Raw genomic sequence first — 24,542 nt, forward strand, 5'->3', positions numbered from 1 at the left:
ATGCTCTGCCATCATAAATGGAAGATGAGGAAGCCTGGTACTGTTTGTAATCTGGAAGGGTATCCACCACATGCTGGTCCTCAGTTCTGAAAAGCACCATGGTCTACCTCAGTGCCCTGCTGGAGATGGGAGAGGTGTCAGTTATTATACATCTAACTAGGGGTTCAATTGTCATTTCTCTGAGTATTTCAACTCTCTGCTCTTTACTATGAAGTTGACCTTGATTTTTGTGTGCATTTTTTAGTGAAAGGCTGATTGGGATCGCAACATCCATGACCATATACTTAAATACTAAGGAAATAAAGCCGCCTGGTGTATGCACAGAATTACTGACTGCACAAATGCCTCAGGACTTAGCCATTCACTGACTTCACTTAGAGAGCTTCAGGGAGCAGACAGGCAATACCAATGTCAGGTGGAAAATCACCAAGAGAGTAGGTTTATCAAGCACATGTATATGTACCAGTGTTTAAAGCTTAGCATCTTGAGGTGGTAAAACCCTGGGCAGCCACAGCAGGGCACAGGTGGAGGCAGGGGCAGGGGCTATGAGTCAAAAGTACCATGATATTTGCATGCAAAAATCAGGTAGGATTTTTCAAGTTACCTCAAAGGCACAAAGCTGTAACTTCTCCTTCTACCTGAAGCTAAAAAGAGACAATTTGAGGAAATAAAGGTGGAGCATGAAGTCACCAGGCCTGAAGTGGGATAGAAATCCACTGCCCTACCAGTCCTTCAGAGAGGAATTCCAGAAAGGGCAAGTGGCTCACAGAGAAGTTGTGTGTTTTCATCAACAATAATGTTTATATTGTAGTCAAATAGACAGAGGTAAGTTCCCCAAACCCTGGGATCACAGTCACATCAAGGTCCAAACCATGACAACAGAATCTAAAATCCAGATTGGAAGACAGAGGTATAGAATAAAATGTTGATGTTTAAGATGAAAGTGGTCAAAAAATATTAAGTAAATATAACCAGCATTCGATGTGAACTGGTTTGATTTGAAGACCTGCTGTGTGTAAATTAAACCAGTGGGTGTGGAGATGAGCCTTCTTATTTTGATGAGTAATGCCAGGCACCCAAACGAGGAAGTTACTTACTTATATAATGAAGCTGTACACTGAAATATGAAGAAGTCTTTTAAATAACACTAGATACTAGTGCTAATGCTGTACCTTTTGTATTGTGGGATTGCATTAGATTTCTGCAAAATTCTCAAGATGAACAACTTGGAGAAAAAAAGCAAAATGTGTACTTGGGATCACAGTGTCAGGGGTTTCAGTACATGGTCAGTCATCCCTATTTCTTTTTGTCCTGTGTTGAGACGAACCATCATAGCTTGAGCAAGTGTCAGAGGAAATATCTGAGTCTTACTCTACCCCTCAACACTCATTTCTTCCATCCAGGGCCTGCTGCTGAAGCTTCAGGCCCCATGAGCTGGAGAATCAACCTCCAACACCTGAACTGTGGGGAAACACGTGCGATCCACGGTATGGTCTAAATAGAAGCTACAATGTCTAGGGAACGAGGGAATAATGGGTGGCAGCTATCAGCTCTTGGAATTGTGCGTGTGTGTGTGTGCATGTGTGCGTGTGTGTGTGTGTGTGTGTGTGTGTGTGTGTGTGTGTGTGTGTGTGTGTGTGTGCATATACCCCAGCAAGTATAGGGAAGTCAGAAGGCTAACCTTGGCTATCAGTCTTTACTTTCCAACATGTTTGAGAAAGGTCCCATTGCTCTTCACTGCTGTGTGCATCAGGATAGCTGACTCAAAAGAACTTTTGAGAATGCCCTGGTCTTTGCTTCCCATGTCACTGTAAGGAAACTGATTACAGACATGTGCTAGTGCACTTGGCCTTCAGGTTGGGTTCTTCTGCTCCCACACCAAGCACTTTACCCACTGAGCTATGTTTATGCCTATGCAGTATTATCTGTTCATTGAATTATTGAAATTAAGTTGCTGTATTTTACTTAATAGCATATTACACTGAGTCATGGCCATTGCATTAAAATATATCTTTAATATTTAATATTACATGTATAGTTCATGAATCATATATACTTATATAGAAGTTGTTCCTTTGGCTGAGTATGAATCAAAATTTTAGTAAGAGGTACCTCTAGGTTATAAAGTACATGATTACATTTTATTCTGTGTACTCCATTTTATGTATTTTAAAACAATAAAATAAACAAACAACACAAGTGTTAAAGCCCAAAGAAGTAATTTTATTTATAAAGTGATCAAATACACTGATTGTGTGCCTATAGCTAATCCAAAGAGAACTAACTTAGAAATATTTGATCAAGTTGTTAGTATTAATCATTCCAAATAATTAGGACTTACAAATCCAGTAGGACAGAAGTTACTGGGCAAGCATAGGATAGTCACAGACCATCTGAAGGAGAAATCTTGCTGGGATTGGTGGCTCAGGCCTATAATCCCAGCTATTCAGAAGCCAAGGGAAGGACTGTTACAAGTTCAAGGCTGAGTGTGCACATAACCCTGACTGACCTCAATCCTCACTTTAAATAGATAAATAAACAATGAGATGCAAAGGACTAGTGAATGTTGAAACACAGTCTCACCAGCAAGCAAATGATCCATAGTAAAATTAGAATTCCCTTTTTATTGTTAAAGTTAGAAGGGATGTTTCACAGTGCTGTGATGGTTAGAGTCTTCTGAATATGTTTTGGTGCTATGTTCTTGGAAAACAGGGTGATAACATACTCATCTAGTGACTTAGGCCCTTACATTTGGCCCAGTACTTCTAGTCATGTGACTATTTACCAAGAGATTGATCATAATACTATGATGATAATTAACAAAAGTAATATTGAGTATTATGTTAATTTTGTCACTATATATAAACAGGGAAGAATGCAACTTTTAACAATGAATGATGAGTTTAGAGTTGGCTTTTAAAATTTGGAGTTTTCAGTTTTTCTTTCTAAGATTTATTTATTTTATGCATATAGTTGTTTTCTCATCATGTGTGTCTGCACATCAGAGGAGGGCATCGTATCCAGTGGGGCTAGTTATAGATGGTTGTGAGCCACCATGTAGGTTGAGCTCAGGTTTGAACTCAGGATCTCTGGAAAAGCAGCCAGTGCTCTTAACCACTGAACCATCTCTCTAGCCACAGAGTTTTCAGTTTTTGCTTCTACTTAGGAGATTACTCTTTAATCTAATTTTCCATCATAATAAAAAGTTATATGAAAAATGATTGTATCTCTACATTTCTACATGTGTTGAGGTGAATTGCTTTGAGACCTTCAGAAGCCGAGCATTATCTAAAAGTAGGGATATGATGTGGCAAAACTCCTGCTATTATTATAATCACAGAGTGGGCTGTTGGCTGAATGAGCTTCAGGCTGCTGTGTACCTGGCATTGGATGCTGGTTAAACAGAGGATGGGAGGAATTATGAAGCTGCAGCCTAATCATACACCAGAGCTTTGTGTAGAATGGGGGTCAAATGTACAGATTCTCCCTTTTATCCTGTCTCATGCCTCAAAGTCTTCATTTGTCAAACACCACTAATGTAATTCTAAGTCATAATTTTTATGAGAATTAAATGTTTTATGTATGTAAAATTCTTTGAAGAGTACTTGACCCATGAAAGGTTCAAAGACAGATAGTGAGAGAGAAAGATTCAGAAAGAGAAAGATTGAATGCTGTCTAGTATTTTACCTTTCACAATAACATTTATACACAATCTTCCATCTTGAATACAGCTATCAGGTTTGGGCAGAACCCCCTTCACCTTTGGTGTTTAGAAGGTACCCCCATCTGTCGGAGCCTAACCGGTGACCCGAAAACGGATATGACCTTATATCTGGATTTTGAATGCAGTTTTAGACTAAAGAGAAAGTTGTTCTGGTGTCTTTTTCAGCTTCCACGAGTGTTCATTCTTGTCACCTGTGTGGGGTACAGGGGGAAGGAAATCGCTTAGCTGAGAGAAAACCAGAGTTTGAAAAGTTACTCAGTGTGCTCTCCCGCTGGCTACCCTTTAATTGGGATGGTAGCTGACATTGAAAGATGTACCTGATTTTGTCTGCAGCAGCTTGGAAAGTCCCCACGGCTCTTAGCTTCCCCCATGTTCTGAAAACCCCAACCTTTTTTGGACTATTACAGGTTTATCAAGCTGGCAAGTTTCCCTTTCCACAAATGATTATTAAGGATTTGAGATGTTAAGCTTAGATTGGAGTCATTATTTTTCCACTCTATTTTGATGAAGTACTGTGCTTTGATTTTTATGGGAAAGGTATTCCATGAAATAAATGTTTGTTTCATAATAAGCTTTGGGAAAGACTTGCTGTTCACCTTTCTTGTCCTTTCTCATAGAATGAAATTGTTTGCAGCACTATTTTTAGACACTAAATGTGATATAGGAGTGAAAAAATATTAAAAATGTATTGTCTAATGGAGGAGCATACACTACTTTATTGAATGGTAGAATTTCACAGCTGCTTTAATTGACATCATATAATGTAAGATTCTACTTTGCCAGAGGGTGGTGGCACATGCCTTTCAACCCAGCACTCGGAGGCAGAGGCAGGAGGATCTCTGTGAGTTCAAGGCTATCCTTGTCTACAAAGTATGTTCCAGGACATCCAGGATTGTTACACAGAGAAACCCTCTTTTGAAAAAATAAATAGAAGATTCTATTTCAACTAGGAAATTAGAGAAGTCCCCTGAAGCTAGTGGTAAAAGAATACCAAAACAGGGTTGGGGATTTAGCTCAGTGGTAGAGCACTTGCCTAGCAAGCGCAAGGCCCCGGGTTCGGTCCCCAGCTCTGGAAAAAAAAAGAATACCAAAACAAACATCTGTCTCAGGTGAACACAGAACACAGGTTAACAGGGTAAAGAGATGAGGGGTACCAAATGAAGAAGCAGATGGAAGAGGAGAACAGTGGTGGCCACATAGGTCCCCATGTAATGGGCACAGTGGAGAGTGGGCAAGATGAAGCTTGGATGAGATTTTGATGGGTTGGAACCTCTTTCTTAACAGTTGTCATTGGAGCACCCTGTGAGTACCCCAACATCCCCTCTAGGAAAGGTTAAAAAAATAGTTGATAACTCCAGGAGCCGGAAGAGATAAGACTTTGCAATTTTCCCCTTTTGTTGCCTCACCCAGGTAGCTACCTTTTGGTGAAGACACAGAAAGATCCACATTCTTTCTTAGAGTTTTCATTATTGCCATAAAAGCAAGTCACCAATTTTTGCTTTCCTTTGGTAAATAAATAATCCCAAGTATTCATAGTCTTGGCTTCTAAACCTCCCTCCTCTTTTAAGTCAAGAAAATGAGTTTCTTGATGGGGACCTGTGTTGTTGTGTACATGACTAAACTTCACACAGCCTATGCTTTTCCCTTCTGTTGTGCTACCCCCCACCCACAGGATGGACTTACCATTTATACACAGAGGATGCTTCTATGTCTCATTTGTTAGAGGTCTTTATTTGCCATGCTGTTCCTTACTCAAGCCTTTGTGGGCTGGGTGGAAGTCTTCCAGAACCACTGAAATCCCCGGGAAAGCAGAGTGCAAGGAACTGTTACTTCTCCATAACCTCCAGCTTGATTAAGTGCACGGTTCTTACGTGCAGGATGCTAATTCTGAAACCAAACATTATCAGATATACTTTAATTGGCACCTTTATGAATATGTTTGTGTTAACTTCAAATTGATATGGACAATTAGCTAATTTTTCTCCATGGGAATGTCCTAAAGCAAAAAAGTAAATAAATAAACAACATGCATTTGGGTTCCCAATACATTGCTTCTTTTTCCCTATGCCCTTTTAAGCGTTTAAGCACGGATGTGGCTTAACTACATCATTTGTACAATACACTGAGGGACAGCTATAGCCGTGAAAATAAAATGGGCGAAATCTCCATAGCACTTCTCTTAATCCTGGACAAAGACACAGACTGCCCTCTTTGTAAAGGTCTGGAGGAATCCTGCGTGCCGCACTCTGTCATTTCCCAAACCAGGAATCTGAATCTAGGAGAGTTGAGTAACTTGCCCCTAGGGCATGGAGGTTGCTAAAGCCAGAACTGGGAGGGAACACAACTCTCCCGTCTCCAAATCCCTCGTCCAGGCTCCTTTCCTCAACTTCCCAAGGTTCTCAAACAGCCAAGGCACAAGGCTCTTCAATTCCTGTCTACAGTCTTGATTCATGTCTGACTGAGGCCACAGATTGATCTGGTCGTATGTGAATGACACATAGAAAGAATAAGACATTTCCTCCCCAAATCCTTCTGGGAATCTTTAAACTTGGTTAAAGAAGTTTGTTTACCCTTTGATTATATATGGTTAATAGCTCAGTTACAGGATTCAAATGGCTGCCCTATCAAATTAGTATAAAAATTAAAATAGTAACAGTTGTACTTTAATACAGTGATTCTCAAGCAAAATTCATTCAGGATTGAATGAGGCTAAAGAAAACCTCCTTGTTGGGCTGGCATTTCTGGGGGACCCCATTCTAACCGGGGCTGGGTCCGACACCTGCTTTGAAAAGCATACCAGGGATCCTGTAGGTTTATAATGTCCCTTAACCTGTCGGTGGTAGCAAAGCGGGAAGATGTGGACAGAGCACAATGATTCTACTCTATTGGTAAGCCCTCCCGCCTGCTTTCTGTGACCACTTCATCCATTCCCTAAATACAGCCTGGGAATGCAAACTAGAAATAAACAGAAGGAAAATCTAAATTCCTGGACGTATTATAAACTTTAATTCTGATATTTTAATAATAATAATCTATTATGACTTCTAGGGTTTTTTGGTTCTGATTTTTTTTAAGTCCCCCAAATTTAGGAAGAAATCTAATATTTGCTCTTAGTACTCTTCCCCAGTTTTATGTACAGAAGAGAGAACTGATTCAGGGGAGATGAGTATTCGAATATAAGGCTAGCTGGAGTTCAAGCCCTGGGTAATAACGACAGAGCATGTTCGCAATCACCTCAGAACTTGGGGGCATTCCATCTTCACTATTACTGGAGCCAGAGTATATAATAATATTCTTATGCATTTATGCAATTCCATTTAATTATGATCGAAGATACACTCTTTTAGTCATTTACATAGAAATAGCACAGAAAATAGTCAATATGAATTCTATTACACACTTAAGGAAATACTATCTGTGAATAATAATAAGCCTTCATAAAAACTGACTATAATAAAGAAATACACAAACAGAGGCAGGTTTTGAGAGCATGGAGATACTTGCCAGGGCTTCTACTTACTGTATCTAACATGGATGTTTGTTTTAAAAGTTTAGTGTGACTGGGGGGTTTTAATTGCCTACTGAAATACGTTCTGGAAAGTCAAGTGGCTTATGCCGGCATTGGTTGATATGAATTCCCTGGTATATGTATGATGAAAATATACTGAGCCCTTGGGCTAGAAGACAGTACCTTTTGAGTTTTATACTAAGAAAATATACAAGCAATTTTCTCTAATTTTTAACTTTGTATAGTCATTCTTAAAAATCCCAAATGCAGTTTAGAAAAAAAAGAAGAAGAAGAAGAAGCCTTCCAAAATGTCCCCAGAACTTGTTCTTCTCAACTGCAAAGTGTAGTAACAACTCTGTGCACCGCCTTGCCTTCTGCGTGTCCTGGTAGGGGTGGTGGGGGTGGTAGGCTTGTTTGAGGGAGGGTTTTGTTTTGTTTTTGGGACAGAGTGCACTTTCTTATGAAAGAGACAGGGGAAAGTTTTTACCTGTCTGTCTCCTGCCTCCCCCCCCCCCCACTTTTCTTTTAAAGATTGGTGATAAGGAATTCTAACTACTTAATGAGATGGGAGAGGCTTCACTCCATTGGAGTGGAGGAGCCCAGGTGGAAGTTGATGGATTGGACAGGTAAAGTGAAGAGTCCCGCCCCTCATGCCTATAGTTGGGTATATATTAGGGAACCTTAAAGTATGTACAGAGAGAGAAAGAGAGAGGCACCTGAGTTCTGTTATCTTCTCAGAAGATTCGTAGTGAAAGGCTCTCAGAGGGGGTGGGGGGGCTGGCCAAACCCTGGAATCCGAAGAAAGAAGAGCAGCCTTGACCAGTCTCACTGCTAACATGTTGTACCTGGAAAACAATGCCCAGACTCAATTTAGTGAGGTAAGGCTTTTAGATTTTAGCACTCTACAGAGAGATGGCTTTCCTCTCTCCTTCTTCTTTAGATAAAAACTTATAGAGTTGGGGTTCTAGTGACCCAATGTAATGTGTCTGCAAGTTGTCTGTAGGAATCTTCCTTTCCTCATTAATGTTTTCTACAGTGGCTGTAAGGTTGTCTTTTACTTTCTTTGAGATGAAACAGTAGGAGGAAAAGGGGAAAACAGTGACATTATGTATCTGAAGAAACACAATATTCAGGATTATCTAAAATCACCTTTTTAATAAGAACGGACAGGAGAAGTAGAGCACATTCTGCTAGGAACATTGATGGGAGCTACTGTATCAGGGAGACAAATTAATTGATTGTATATTAACTGTTTAGCTCAGTTCTCCTGGCTTCATATTCAAAGCAACTGAATGTGTTTAAAGTAATGAAGTAGGTTTGTTTAAAGCTATCACTTTTAATTGTATCAACCCGGAAGCTCATTTAAATTTGAGGATCCTTGAGTACTGTCCGAATTGTGTGGCGACTGACTTAGAAGTGTCCTGTGGACGGAGAGATAAGTTACTTCAGAACAGTGTGCTGTTAACCATTTGTGCATGTGTGCGTGAAAGGGAGCATCCGAACAGTCCAGATTTTAAGAAGTTGGTGATTCTCTGCTCCCGTCTTAGCAAGTCTGACTTAGAGATTTCAATCACTAGGCGCAGAAATGAAGGGGAAGTAAACCTCTGAGGAGACTGGAAGGTTCTGAGGAAGTTTCCTCCGGCCGAGAGGTCTAACAACAATATTAGTTTACATTCCTAGGAAGAGGCAGCTGTGTTGACACTAATCAGATTGGGGATGGGGGGGATGTCCAGGGGCCGGCTGATGGGAAAGAAAGTTCAGGATTTCCGATGAGAACACTCGCAGGTGAACGCTTGGAAAAAGGAGACTGGGGTGTGGATGTCAAGCTCCGTAAGAGTCAAAACAAAATGCATAGCAGTCAGTGCAGACCGCAAGAGGAAGAGAAGCGAAGGGCAGCAAAGCCGGGCCAGCGCTGCTATTGACCACGCTGTTGTCTAGACACCTGAACTGTGCAAATACAACAGGGGAAATATCAGGTTATCTCAAGGAGGAAAAGGAAGTGCCCGCTTTCCTTTAAAACAGACACGCAGTCTTGCTTGTCCTCGCTAGAGAAACTTGAGTTTCTCGTTTTGCTTTAACATCGAAAGGTAGCTTAAAATGTTAGCAAACAGTTTGAAGAAATGCCTGTAACTTGTGGGAGTTTCTTGCTGCCTCTGCTGGGTCTGATGTTGCTCAGTTCTAATAATTAATGATGACTCTGTCGATCTGATTTCTTCTGTATTTGTAAGCTACCTTGCTCAGTATTTCTGAAGTGTCTAAGAATGAGCTATCTGTGAGTAAATGTAAAAGCCAAGTTAGTTCTGAGATATGGGGTGAGGAAATTATAAGTCTGGTGTCGAGTTAAAGGAAATGACTGTATTGAAAAAAATATACAGGGGGAAAAAAAAAGACAACTTAGTAAATCCCATGACGTTGGTATGTCTCTGTGGAAAGACTGCCTTTTGGAGAAATGGTCGTTGTTTTAATGTGAGAATATGGCAGCCTCATTATGAAGGGAATTCCTCTACACAGGCTTGGGGTTTTTTGGAATGCTAGGCAGGAGAATGATAAGGGCTCCTGAGGTGGCTGTGCTGGCTGCTGGAATGCCACCGAGCTGCAGAGAAAGCAGCTACAAAAGAACATGGCTGAACGTCTATCTCCTGTCATTTCTCACGCTTCCTTCCGAGCTTCCACGGTCTTTCACCAGTGTGTGTATTATGTAGTAACTCCATGGCTGGGATCTGTTAAGACTAGCTGCCTTGTGTGTGTGGGCTTCTCTTTAATACCCAGTTCTCTCTGTAAGTGCCCTGTTCCACATAAGTATATGCAATATTTAGATCCACATGCTTCTGCGAATATGGAGATTTAATACAAAAGATATGGCACTTTGGCATCAGTACTCCTCAGTATAGAAAGAGCAAGAATTGTTAAAACTGGACAAATTGGGGAAATAAATGGAATAGAATATCTAGTGAGAATTATTTAATAACTCTAACATACTCTCTGACTTAAAATAATTTTTTTAGTTTAAGTTACTGACAGTTTGAATTGATAACTCAAAAATTAATAAAAGAGCAGTGTGTTCCTTCTCTACACTTTTTAAAAAAACTTTCCAGGTATTTCCTTCCAATAAAGCTGGATTAGGGGAAGCAACTAATGAACAGGAAAGGGTCCAGAAGGGAGGAGGATATGGGCAAGATGTGACAGGCAGGGCTTGCAGATCTGCCCTTGTGTGACAATGGGGAAGTAACAAGCAAGCGCTGGGATCCAGTGCCAAGACGAGGCCATCCCAGACTCAGATACAGACTGTCACAAGAAAGGAATTTCCTCACAGATTCAGCTCTGCTTTCTAAAACAACAACACATTGAAAACAACAAACAAAAACACTGGGCTGGTACCACACTCCACTGCACTGCATTGGTATGGGTATCTGTGAGTGTGAGTGTGTGTGTGACTGTGTGTGTGTGTGTGTGTGTGTGTGTGAGTGTGTGAGAGAGAGAGAGAGAGAGAGAGAGAGAGAGAGAGAGTGTGTATAGCAAGAAGAGAGAAGCTCCATTTTAGAAAGAGATCTTTGCTAAAACATTCCTTGTGTAGTTTTTGGTGAGGGACAGGAATGCTTTGGTAGCTTGATACTAAACAGAATCCAAGACTCAAAACTTCCATTTTACTACCCAGAGTTGATTGTTTTTCCTTTTTATATTTGAGAGTGTCCCGTGTGTCCGATTGTGTGCCATTTACTAATATTTTTATCTGGAACTCCACCGGACAGTTGTATGCACTCTGAAGAGGACGATTGTAACTCATGGTAGCTCTCCAGAGAGGTTTCCCGTCAAACACTTACAGCTTTGGGGGAAGTGCTGCAGCCCCCTGCAGGGCGGGTCCCGGCAGGCCTGGTCACTGCCCACTCAGCTCACCTCAGGGCCTGCAAGGTCTCAGCAAGCATTTCCTATCTCCATCCTGTTTCTACTGGTTGTGTTTTAGATGGGAGAGAATGTTCTTCCTCATTAATCAAATGGTGGTTCTATGGTTCAGCAGCGGATTGAATTCTGGTGTCAGCCACGCTGAACTCACTCTCCACACATGGCGTTGCCTCGCACTACCTGTTTTCCAATTGGGTGCCCCCAAGCCCAGAAGGGACTGGCTGGGAGAAAGAGATCTTAGATGGCAGACCATAGATCATACCTTCCTCACTACTATTGGAAAAGAGATCGGCAGATAATGAAACACTTATCCTTTATCTAGATAAGGGGAAGCATGTTTGGTTTGGTTGTTTTTTAGAAGAGCAGTGATCCTCAGCGGGGTGTGTGGTGGGGTAGGTAGACGTGTGACTGGATGTTACCCACAGCCGCCAAACGGTACTGGCTGTTCTTTCAGCAGACTACATTCATCTCTTGAACACAAATTCGCTACAAATGCTCTTGGGTTTGAACCGAGAGGAGTTAGAATAGATTTCTGCACTCCGCCCTTTTAAGGAAGTCTGTGGCCATGAGACCTTGTTTACAGGGGATTTGAGGGGAAAGGTTATGAAATATTGCCACAAATGCACTCTAGCTTCCTTTGATGTGTGTTTGGTGGCTTAGGAAAGAAGGATATAGGTTAAAAATATCTTCTCTTATGACTATCAAATCAAACTTTTTCCTTTGTTTTTGTGTGTATTTCACTTTTTATTTTATATCAATAAGTAAAGAAGAGATAGCACCAATGTCAAAAGAGAAGTCAGGTTGTTTTTTAAAAAAGATCTTTTCATAATTGCCACGAGAGCTTTACTTTTTTGGCAGACGGCAAGGTTTCCCAAACCTAGTGGACCACTCTTCCTTCTTTGATATGTGATGAGAAGAAAGTTGGGTGAGGGGCACAGTGTTGTCTATCACCCTTTTCCAGAGTATCCATTCCATAGGGCAGGGCATTTGACTTGAAATGTTAAAGAAAGGCAGTTGATCCAAACTTCATCTTATTTCTATTCCCTTAAGAATATCATTTGAAAAGCACATTGAAACAGTGGCGATAGAGGTCTTTACTGCAGTGTGGAAGTGAGAGCAATATGAAAAGTGTCAGAAGAGAATAAACGTCCCTGATAAGAGGATCGGGAAAACCCAAATGTATGTGTAGGATGCAACTGAACTTGGATAGATGCATAGAACTTTCTGAGCCCTAGATTTACAAGGGGGGATGAAGATTTTAGGGAAACTGATAAAACAGAGAAGGCGTAGGACTTGGGTGCTGGCTGACATGCTCGGAAATGTCATGTGTGCAGTTCAGTGGAATAGGAAGAACGGCGTCATTAGGGCATAAAGTTAGAAATAGTAGATAGAGTGGCTAAGCAAGGACCATGTTACTGAGAGGGGAGTGTGTTGCCACGGTGGCCCTGGCAAATCTGGGATGGGCTCTGAGTAAAGACATGTGTAATCAGAGGATAAATGACTTATCCTTGGACTGCATGGGAGTAGAAAAAGGCATTTCTCGCACTATACACTGGCTGCCAGTTCTGCAAAGATATCCACCACTCCACTGCAACACTTGGAATGGTAGAAAGGAATTGTTGTTTCTCAGGTCTTTTTCAACTAATATACTCTCTACCTGTAACTCTCTTCAATAGCTATGGCTTCTGCCAGAGATAAATTGGGACTATTTAGTCTTGTTTTGCCCTGTTTATATCTGCTATTCCAGCAAAATTATTAATAGTACCCCTTTTCATTTGCAAAAATGTTCTAGTAAGTATGCAAAGTATTGTTACTATAAAAGTGGACCCTATTCTTCTTTTCATTCTTTTTCCTAAATAAACTACCCCCAAATAAGACGTAATATATATTTGCCTATAAATCAGACAGCAGCCATAAACTATATAGATTATTTTTCCCATTAACAGGAACATTTCCAATAGACCCAGTATGTCCTAGAAACTAAGTTTAAACACGCCGACTGTCCTGGTAAGGAAGGCAGAAATGAATAAGCAATAGCTAGCCACTGACTGCTTAAACTTTGCCAGGCTAAGAAGGACAGAATATGCTTATAAATGACTCCAACACAAAACAAGTATGTTAGAGACATATGTTATCAGAGAGAGAGAGAAAAAAACAGACAGAAAAAGAGACAGAGACACACAGAGAGAATACAAACTATTTGTGATGAGGGAAATATTTCACATGATTACAGCACCCATAATTCAGCAAGGAATGGAGGGAAGAATAATGTGCAGTGGATATAGCTATACAATTAATAAAATGCAGGAGAGAGCAGAAGCAGATGGAGGCATCCTCATTTGAAAAGAGAATGTGTTCATGTGTATACTGCCATGCGTTTGAAATGGAGGGCTGTCCCAGAAACACTAAGAGACAATAAGAAGGACGTGCCTGCTCTGGAAACACGGGCAGTGTTGACACTTTTGAGATTCAGAGCTTTGACATGCTTTAGGGTGATAAGTGCCACACTCCAGTGAGAGAAAAGAATTAGCCCACAAGATTGCCCCGGCTGGGAGACATTGAGGGCTACCTAGTCAGTTCCATCGAGTTCGCTTATATGGACATCAGAATTAGGGACAAAATTCAGATGCTTCTCTTTGTTAGGAATTAATTATATTTACTAGTCATCATGGGTCCAGGATAAATAAAACTATACTCACAGCTCTCAATGAAAGTTGCAATTCTGGAGCTAAATGTGGAGGACCAGACCCACCTGTGGATTTGTTCAGCAGAATTCCAATTGGAATAGAATAGAGAACAGCGAATGGAATAGAACAGAGAAAGGTACAAAAGGGCCATTTACGATCAACACCGCCCCCGCCACCAAACTACGAAAAATAAAAGTAACGGATTCAGGCTTTAGTTTCTCACATTAAGTACCTCATCCATGACATTTTAAAATTGGATTGTGGGGTAACGGCATCTGAAGAGACCTGGCGGGAAGAGGCATGTCCCTCCTCCCACACTTTCCACTCTCACCTGTTTCTTCAAGGAAGGGATTGCAGGTAGCCAGAGAGAGCAGAACTGTAGAACAGCGAGAGTGGCATAGGACAGGCCACAGTGGGCAGATGATGGTGGGCAAGGTCCTGGCTTGATTTAAAAACAAAGAAAAGCCTGGCACGGTGGGACAAACCTGCAAGCATGATGCTCTGGACACAGACGCAGGAAGATTGCTGCAAGTTTGAGGCTACACTAGTCTCCAGAGCAAGTATAAGCTTAGAGCCTATCTCAAAAAATAAATAACAAATAAATAAATAAATAAATGAGTGAATGAATAAATAAATAAATGAATGAATGAATGAATAAAAATGAGGTGAAAGAGGAAAATAAAGACAAATGGAGTAGGTGGGCAGGAAAGGAGTGAGTTCTGGGATCAGTAGAGGAGCACCCAAGCCTGTTTCCCTTTCCTTTCTCTTCCTCCCCAGTTTAACATTCCATGAAACCAAGCAGATTCAGGAAGTGTCCAGCCTTGTCATACTGTTGGCTCTGTATGCATCAGAGCAAGTGCTATCCAGTCTCTTGAAGAAATAATTGAATGAGACACCTATAAAAGTCCTCACAAAGATAACGCTTTATACTTTACATTTGATTTTCTTACTCAGTCTGGTAGTAGTCTATTCAAAATTGTGTTTCTCCCCATTTTCTAGTAAAAAAAAAAAGACATGGGACTTTTGTTTGTTTTTCAAGACAGAATTTCTTGTGTAGCCCTGGCTGTCCTGGAACTCACTCTGTAGCCCAGGCTGGCCTTGAGTTCAGAGATCTGCCTTCCTCTGCCTCCCATGTGTGGGGATCAAAGGTGTGCGCCACCACGCCCATCTGATGTGGAACTTTTCATTTCTAAACTTCTTTGATGTTTCACTGTGACTGGCTTACATGCCCTAGATTTTAAATGAAGTAGTTCAAGTTTCTTCTTTGAAGACAAAATGAGTCTGGACAACTGTAGGTTTGAGCTGAGCTGGCTTCCCCAGATAATACCCATTTGTCAATTTAAAATCGAGCAACTGGTGTTTAGGTGAATCACACTTTGATTATAGAAACGGGTATAACTGTGAAATATTGTTGAAAGAATTGATATTTCATTCAAAACTTGTAACCTAAACTTCATTTTTAAACTTCAACCATAAAAGCTGTGGTATGCAGTGTGTTGTCAGAGGAAGAAACTCATGAACCACTCTAGTCAGCTATTCTGGAAACACTGTTCGTTCTTATTGGTGCAGAAGCCACTACTAGGTGCAGTTAGTATAATACCCCTGTGAGAATTACCCCCACACACACACACACACCCTCAAGAGGGCTTGCTTTAGACAGGACTCCCGAGCAGGCCTTTTCTTTCCCCCTTTCAAGCTTGCGCAAAACCCCCACAGGGGCCATTTCCAATCCAGGCGGGGTTCTTTCTCAAGTTGATTCTTTCTCAGATCACAGAGACAATGGGGAATCAACTCTGTTTACTCAAATCAGTCTGGATTAGTGTCACTCCATTGATGGAATCAGAATTAAAAGGAAAACCATTACCCCTCACAAAGGACAACATCAGATGTATGGGGAATGGCTTGACTACCTTTAAATAGGCCAAGGGAGACTCTGAACAGACAACCTACACACAGAGAGAGATGGCAGTCCAGGTGAGGGGAAGGAAACTCTTCTGAGCCTAGTACATGGGAAATTCCTTCAGCGGGCAGTGTCCAAGTACTTAAAAGGCTCAAAATCTGACTGAGGAGATGGAGGAGGAGACCCCCTGTCAGCTTTCTTTCTGTACTCCAATACCCATGTGACAATCTATCTCCAGATGGAGTCCCTGCAGTCATTAGGACTCTCTGAGGAAGCTAACAGCCGTCCCCCTGACATCCCCCAGAGCTGACTTTCAGGACAAGATCTCTGTCCTCTGGACCTGTGGGCACCAGGTGTCTTTGCTCTCTCTCTAGCCTGATGGAACCCAAAGGACAGAGAATGGCATATTTACTCATGAGCCCTCTCCAGGGCTACAAAATAGTGTTCTCTGAGTGTTTTGGAAAGCCATCTTTTGCATTGGCTTCAAATGGTATCTTCAGATAGAAATGTGGGTCCAGGTACCTACATATTAAAAAAAAAAAAAAAAAAAAAAAAAAAAAGCTATTTTTAAACGATGTCCAGAATAAGAAAAGTATGCAAGCTGTGTCCTTGGTATGTTCAGTAGGTGACAGAAACACATGGTTTTCCTTGATGTCTGGCAAGTTATTTGTTTGGTTGGTTTTGGATTTCTTGTAGTAAGATGAGTTTTATTCACTTGTATTAAATTTCAAGTAACAAGAAAGATTTTTGAAGAAGTGGAGCAGATTCCTAATGTAAAACTGGCTTGTACGCTATCTAACAGTTAAATGAGGCAGGTAAGTGCTACTTTCATTTAATTGATTACCCAGGAGAGGGCAGAGAATGTGTGAGATAAAAACAAACAGAACAAAGAGATTCGATCTTTATCTTGTATTGCAGCTGAAGTGTTTGCCCGCTTTCTAACGTGTTTCCTTGATTCAGGCTGTCCCTTATGTCCATGGGTCATCACCAGAGAGGTGGGTCATTTAATCTGGGTGAATGAGCCTGATGAGTAGCAAGCACGCTCCTCTGATTATTTTCCACTCTCTGAGAAATCGTAAGTCACTTCGTTTGAACAGGACATCTAAGTCTCTTCCCTCAAAGACACCGTTGAGCTGGCTGATGGAGTGCTCCTTCTTGACTGAGGTAACTAGAGTGAGATGAGGTAATACATGCTTGTCAGAGTAGGGTAGACCTTTGCCATAGCTGCTAACCTTAGTTTTATTTTGCAGTTAGAAGTGCTGGCTTAGAGAATATCCCAGCAATGGGTACGTCACAATGTCTCATTACAGAGTGTAGTAAAGCGCCGAAAGCGTTACCTCAGATGAAATGAAGGATGTAGCAATCAGCCGGGCAGCTGACAAGCAGAAATAAAATAGAGGGCTAAGGCAGAGCACGGCAGCAGAACGTCTGCCTAGTGTGTGAGAGACCCCAAACCTATCCCTGGAACTGCAAAGACAAGGAAACAAAATAAAATGAGGACACGTGTGAAAGTGGTTAAGACTCCATGAGCATGCACATACCTGTCTTCATGCTTCAGGGCACACCTTTCAAAGATGGGGGCCTCTGGGTGTAGGTTCCAAAGTCTGGAGTAAGGTCATGAATTTAGATCATTCCCAAGAAACAGTTTATAAGTCTTGCTTCCACAAAATGTACATTTGTAAGTCCTCAATCCTGTCATTATTCTAAACAGGTTTCTGACCAACCGGGCAGAAAATTGTGGAAGTCAGACAGGGCGAGGCCAAGTCAGTGGCCTATCTATTAGAAACTAAAGCTTGTTTCTAAGTGGTTTCTTTCCAGAGAAAACTTTGTTTGCCCAAAGTTGTCTGTAATAGAAGTAAATAATAAATGAGACTATCAGGATGGGGGCTCCTATTGCTGACCTAAATGCATTGAAAAAGAAAGTCTAGATCATCAGGTGAGACATCTCTGCCTTGGCACAAAAGTGAGTGTGTGTTCATTTTAAGGAAGTAGAGGCTCCTTACTAATCTCCTCGGCTAGGTGTGAGCCACCAGCAATTACTCATTGCATTGTGAGTGACAGTTCTGGCTATTCTACTACAGGTTCCCACCAACGCTGTAGCTCAGAGCACAATTCCCACCTACCAAGAGCATGAAAAACACAAAGCAAAGGTCATAGAGATGCTGTGAGATGGCCTCTGTGGCTCAGCTGACAGATGTGTGCTGAGATGATGCAGAGCTAGCTGCTTCAGGATAAAGCAACATGGCTTTGTTGTGTTAGAATAAAGGAAAGCCTTTCTCAATGTGATTGTAGTTGAAGGATTTTATGCTTATTTCTGAAAGAACAGTTTCCTACCATCTACTGTACCACAGCCCCTGCTCCAAGTAGTAGGGATTTGTCACTAACTACAACACATATGATCTCACATAAGTGTATTGTATGGCAGAGCAGACTAATGTTTACAATATTTACTGACGACAGTTGCAATGCTAATTATGCACTACCAAGGGGAAAGGTTATAAAAATGGAAAGCATTGGGAGAATCCTACGTCTGGACAGTGACATGAGGAGAGAGTAGAGGCCATGGGAACCGAAAGTTGAATCAGGAAGCAGGAGTTCACTTTTGAAAGGCTGAAGGAAGGGCTATTTGGCAAAGGGAAGTTTCAGTGACACTACCTCCAAGGTCAATTTCAAGATGAGGCCATTTTGTTTCTAAGACACATGAGTCTTCTCAAGGGGCTCATCCTTTTTGGAACTCTAGATTAAATAGAGGAATCCTGAGGACAGGTAGTGGTTTATTGGGCAGGGGAAGCGTTTAGTGATAGGAAAGAAGGGCTTTCCTCCAAAGCAACTTTCAGATGAAAACTCCAGGTATCACAGGTGCTCAGTCAGAATGAAGTGCTGAGATGATTTACTTTACTCATATCACTTTATGGCTCATGGTACTACTTTGGGCAAATTATCTAATGAGCTTAAGTTCCCTCATCTATAAAAAAAATATAGACTGTAGTATCTGTGAGGACACATGGGGCAAAAGTACAAAGCAGTTGGACACTGTAAAGGCCAAGCTGAAGACTCAGTGGGAGTATTAACATCAATCATAGCTAATAATTGTCCTCAGAGAGCCTTGAATACTAAACACATATCACATTTTCAGGGTTTACTTTGGACATACGTCATTATCATATTGAAATAAGTGTCTTCTGCATCATGTCATCATGGCTGCTGATAAGCAAGTGACCTGAGAATTGTTGATGAGCTTCTGCAGTCACTGGATCGCATTTTCCATGTAGATGGCCTACCTCTCAACAAAGATCTTCATTAATGTGTGCTGTCTCTTCCCAACATTACCACATGTGTAAATAGAGCTAGCGAAATCTATGATTGCTCTAGGCTGATGATGCCCTTAGAGAGTAAAACAGGGGAGAAAGCATACTTTGGCCTTTATTTTAATGAGAAGCTGCCAGGTTGAACAAACGGAAACTCTGAGTGTCAAGAATTATAACATTAATTAAAAGTATATATTTCTGCTTTCCATCACGCCTACATTTTCTTGGTGTATAATGTTTGAATTGAGATTCCTCATGGTTTGTATGTCTCTGTCCCGATTACCAGGGTGGGTACTTACTAAAGTCCTTGAATTAAAATTTCACTCTTCCTTAATTGAACTTTATACACTTCTCTTTAGCGATGTTTAGGTGAGGGTTTATCTTCATTGTGGTCCCCATTTTCTGCCTTTTAAAACTCTGTGTACTGTTCATTGATGCCTTTGTCCCCCTTGGTCAACAAACTTTAATCTGTTTGTCTACTGTTCATGGAGTTTTTAAAGACATCTCTCAAAAGTGATAGACTCCTCCAAGACTCTCAAGACTTTATGATAAAATATTTTCATTAAATATTCTGCCTATACTCTAGATTTGGTTTTGCTTAAATCCTTTATTTCCTTTTTTTAAACTATATGAATGGGTACATTTGACTTCTAGGCATTCACTTTTTTAATGATTATGTAGCAAACAAAAAGAAGTAAAATATCTTAAGTTTAATAAAATACAGTTTTCCGAAAAGATGATAGTACCTACACATTTAAGGTAAAAAGATGTTGATCTAATTCAACATTCTTCCATAAATATTTTCTTGACCTCAAACAGAATGCTTTAAGTTAATTATGTTCAATTCTAGCGTAAAGCAAACCATCATTTTCTGAACCGGGACAGGTGGTGGCGGACTTAAAAATGGCAGGCATTTCCCCCTAGGCAGTGTTTGTTGAAAATCACTGTCATGCTAATATTACTGGATGAAAATGTGTGTGCTAACGTGTAAGGGAATGAGTGCTTTCTAAAGCCAAGGTCAGGAAGAAACTGTTTTCTTTTCCCAGCGGAGCTGTAAGAGGCTAACAAAGACCCCTCCATTAAGCCTGAGGCAGAAGATTATACCCACTGAGGAAACTAGCTATGCTACTGAGATGGTTAAATTTTTTTTAGGTTTGACCAGGCAAATCTCAACAAAGACGAAATGGTGATTTCATTATGAACCTGTTGTGAGAGAAGGGTCATGGCATTATTTTAATATAGCTTCACAGAGGGGCTGGTAGAATGCGCGAACTGCCACCCTTCGGCTGCTGTCTTCCTGGTTTTATGCAGATTCTTGACCCATAGGAAGCTGGGGTCAAATTTACTCATCTTCATCACCCCAGGGGAAGAGCACATCACTGGTAGTGTCAAGACTTAATCCCATGCCACCAGTCTGAGAGTTCTGTTACACTTCTAAAGTCCGAATAAAAACATGAGAAGTGCTAAAGATGTCTAATCCCCTAGCCTTACCTAACAGCCCTTCGAGAGCCAGACACATTTTTCCAGATGAAATGATAGTTATTTTTCCACATGACCTCAACATACCTAGCATAGACAGCAATATCTTAAGAAGGAGAGATTGGGATATTTGCCTTCTACAGGTGAATTTGTGGAGAGAGAGAGGTATTTTTCTTTTTACACACAAGTTTTACTTAGGGCCCATTTGCAAGGCAGTGTTCAAATAACTTGATTTGATACTTTATTGTGTTAATTTGTATGGGAGGATGATAAATTTTGGACTTCAAATGACTGTAAATTCAGGGGTTTAAGAAGGACATTATTTATGGCAACATATCAAAACATTATTGAGCTCCTATGAAGAAAATTCAGGTCCATAACATGTTCAAAACCTAAAGTGGTCACAAGACCGTAAATGAGGAAAGAAAAAGTAAAATGAAACTACAAGGGTTAAAGGCATTTTGAAAGGTCTTACAGAAGAAGTCTAGTCTGCTCTGAGGCTGTCTTAATTCTGAAGTTTAGTTCTGCAGTCCGCTGTAGAAGGCAGACCTTACACAGAAGGGGAAGACAGAGGACATGCTCGTCCTCTTCTTTGTTAACTGATGGCTGTATGTGTTCTTTGCTCCTGATGAATGCTCACAGATTTTTTTTAGCCACGGGGACCCCTGTTTTTGTCACAACCATATCTGTGTCCCTAACATCCCATGATCCAAGAGTGTAGTATATCTTCATGAGCACCATGTGCTTCATCCTCTCAGTGTGAAGATGCTTCAGGGATAAGCATGGCTGACACTTTGGGCCCAGGCCAAGTAACTTCTACAGAAAATTAACCAGCTGGCTCAAGTCAGGGGAAATCCATTGCCTTATTTTATAAGGCACATCGCAGGTAACAGACAAATTGTACCCATTTTTGTGTTCATATTTTCTGAAAAGAAAGCTGCCTTTTCTCTCATATGTGACAGCACAGGCACACAAATAACAATGGCAACCATTCTTTCTGTGTATGTGTGCACCTGCAGGTTACCTTATTGATATCCTGAGAGTAAGACACTTTGTCATTAGAAAGAGACTCTCTGCTATATTTCATTTCAAATACCCTGACACTCTTTGTTATATAAGAAGCACAAATGGCCAATGGAATTCTTCCCAGGGTGGTGTTTCTATGTGATGCACAGATGTCACATTCTAGTGTCTGACACTCTTCCTTGTTATCATCAATAATCAATCAGCATTACGGCGTAACTCGTTTTTCCTCTGTGTTCACATGGTATTGCCAAGTGTAAAGAAGGGGACAGAACTGTTTCCTCCTGCCCACCAGCTTTGCTTCACTGGGAAATGAGTCTTCTCCCACCTGCCCAGCTTCAAAGGATGATGGTTTATATTAGGATTAAACACAGTTACCTTACAACATTCCATTTGAGACCTACAGCGAACATCTTTAGAATGCCATCGGGTGTTACTTAACTCTCTGATATAGGACTTTTAAAATTCTCAACAATGTATGAAGAGGCCCTGAGTTCTCATCTTGCATTAAGTACAAGAATTTATTTTCCTGTCCTGCCTGGGGAACTCATAATTCTGAGCAATGTTGGTTTGCCCTTCTTAAGTCAGTGTATGCAGTTATTCCTCCAATCAAAGAAGTAAGCAAGTGAGAAGTCTTTAATGCTGGGCAGTTCCAATTTAGCTCCTACTGAGCTAGTTCCTGTCGCTTGCGACTTACTGATTCCCAACAAACTAAGAAATGTGCCCAAATAGGACTTCCACATGTGCATTTTTACTGTGGTCCTTGTTTACTCATTTTTCTTTATAGACATTAGAAAAAAAAATCAAAGATGTGCTGCTTTGTTCTCATCTAAGCCCACAATTAGAAGTGCTGGATTTACAAAATTTTTTTAAAAAAATGAGACACTTGTTGAAGTGATTTCTTTTTAAAGCATAATTTGGGAAGAATTTAAATTGAAATGATTTTCTGCTTTTTATTGCTGGATAACAAATTGAGTTCGCACAATACCGAGAACTCTAGGGTTAACACACACACACACACACACACACACACACACACACACACACAAAAAAAAAAAAAAAAAAAAAAAAAGGATTCATAGGAACACATCATGCTGTTCCTAATGGTTTCTACTCTAGGATTCTACTCAACTGCATTGAACTTAACATGGCATTGGGGCAGATCTGTTAGCAGCCACTGGGTGGGTTCTGGTGAGTTTTGGAAGACTCTTCTTTGGAAGTTTCCTCTTTGGAGTCAATCTGTTCAGCCTTGCAGTCAGGGTGGGGCTTGCTTTGGAACTGCCTCTGTAAATGGAATTTTACTTTTTCTTAAGTCCTTGGAGAATTGATGTGTTTGCTTACTGGCTTTTAAAACTGGGTCCCCAACTTCTTTCTTTATATGTATTTGGGGGGGAATTCAAAGGGCCGGTGTTTCTTTGTTCTCATCCAAGCCCACAATTAGTTGATGTTTCTGCTGTGTAGCCGGAGGGGGAGGGAGGGGTGGGCCAGCAGTCATTTTACTGCCTTCGAGAAAGTGTTCAGCTGGCTGCTTTTTCCTTTTTGTCAGGGACCACTACCTCCCTAATTGTCCTGCTGTAGGAAGCACGCGCCCTTGCTGGCATTATCTGATTCCTTTCAAGAGTGCTTTGTATACCGACTCTTAACTAAACACAAATAAGGTTTCTTCAATCCCCTTCCCGAACTGGGGCCTCCGGTTTGGTACCTGAAAGCTCTAGTTCAGAAGATGTAGCCATATTTGTACCTCCTTGGGTTTTATTCTTTTTTTCTCCTCTCAGTGTCTACCTGTGGGTTAGCCACACCTGTCTGGAAGGGAGGTCGAGGATCGAGGGTAGGAGAAGGGTAGGAGCTGTCGAAGTCAGAAGGGAGAGAAGCCGAGACAAACAGCTGCTCCTGTCAGCAAGGGGATAAGTGTAAATAGATTAATAGTTATTTACAGAGCAAATGGGAGGTGGCATTCGGCAGTGGAATGTGGATGCATGAATGTAATGGAATGGGTGTGCAGCTGGGGGCATTTCAGCAGATGCTTTCTGGACTGAATGGAATGACCGAGTCCATTTATTTCCTCCTGTGACAGACTGAAGTTGGATAAAATCATGTTATTATGTTATGAACATTTGAACGGAAAGCAAACTTCAAACCCTCATTCCTTCTTTTTTTTCCTTCCTTCCCTTTCTTTTTAAATCTTTTAAAATACTTTTTAGTTCTTCCTGATTTTCCACAGCCTGGGTCTCTTGGGGTTATATTTCTCTTGAGAAACTAACCTTCTTACTTCCTTTTAAAAATCTGCAACAGTGGGGGACTCTCTTCCCATTCAGTAGCTGGAAGAGAAACCAAGACTTGCAGGGGTCAAAATTTTCCTCCAAGAGCAACTGTCCCCCAAGCCCCACAAGCCGGTGACCCTCTGGAAACAAGCTCAGTGGAATTTGGGTTAGGGGAAGGCTGTCACTGACAGCTGGCTTAAGGTTCTATCAGAATTTCTACTCCATATGGTAGACAGTGCTTGGGTAAATCACTTTCCCTCTCTGGTCATGAGAAAGTTGTTTTGCAGGTAAATGGGAAGATCGGGATTAATTCCATAAACATCTCAATGAGGTCTAACTCTGCCCTTGGTCTTTTCATACAGAAGACAACATCCTCTGTCGGTTAGAGCTGCATGAGCTGAAGTACTTCTGAATTATGTCCACCACAGAATTCTATCCCTAACTAGGTGGTGTCTTTTCACTACACATGTTCTACTGTAGAGAAAACAGAATTGCTACAAAAGGAGAAACGTACAAATTCCTAAAAATTAGACCAGAATAGCACGCTAGCAGGCTACTTTTTCAATGTGGTAAAGCTGATCATGGTGGTTCAGGCCTGGGAGTCCCAGCTACTCAGGAGGATGAGGCAGGAGGGTGGCTTAAGTGTAGAGTTTGAATATAATCTGAGAAACACAACAAAATTCCAGCTCAAACACTAAAGTGTGCGGTGGGGTCTCTGCGACCACGCTGCCCAGTCCACCCCACCAATAATT

General features: G+C 41.1%; 1 protein-coding gene across 6 annotated transcripts in view; it reads left to right on the forward strand.

The window, feature by feature from the left end:
- The window catches only part of Tp63 (tumor protein p63), a 210,527-nt gene that overhangs the window by 113,073 nt on the left and 72,912 nt on the right, over window positions 1-24,542 (forward strand). For 2 of the 6 annotated variants that reach the window (XM_036204016.1, XM_036204017.1), the window contains exon 1: window positions 7,927-8,110. The exons of the other annotated variants lie outside the window; for them this stretch is intronic. In XM_036204016.1, the coding sequence (XP_036059909.1) occupies window positions 8,069-8,110 (42 nt within the window). In that variant the 5' untranslated portion in view covers window positions 7,927-8,068. Of the gene's footprint in view, window positions 1-7,926; window positions 8,111-24,542 lie in introns of those variants that run through there. 6 annotated transcript variants of the gene reach the window in all.

The sequence above is a fragment of the Onychomys torridus genome, chromosome 12 (assembly GCF_903995425.1).
Source record: "Onychomys torridus chromosome 12, mOncTor1.1, whole genome shotgun sequence".
NCBI lineage: Eukaryota > Metazoa > Chordata > Mammalia > Rodentia > Cricetidae > Onychomys > Onychomys torridus.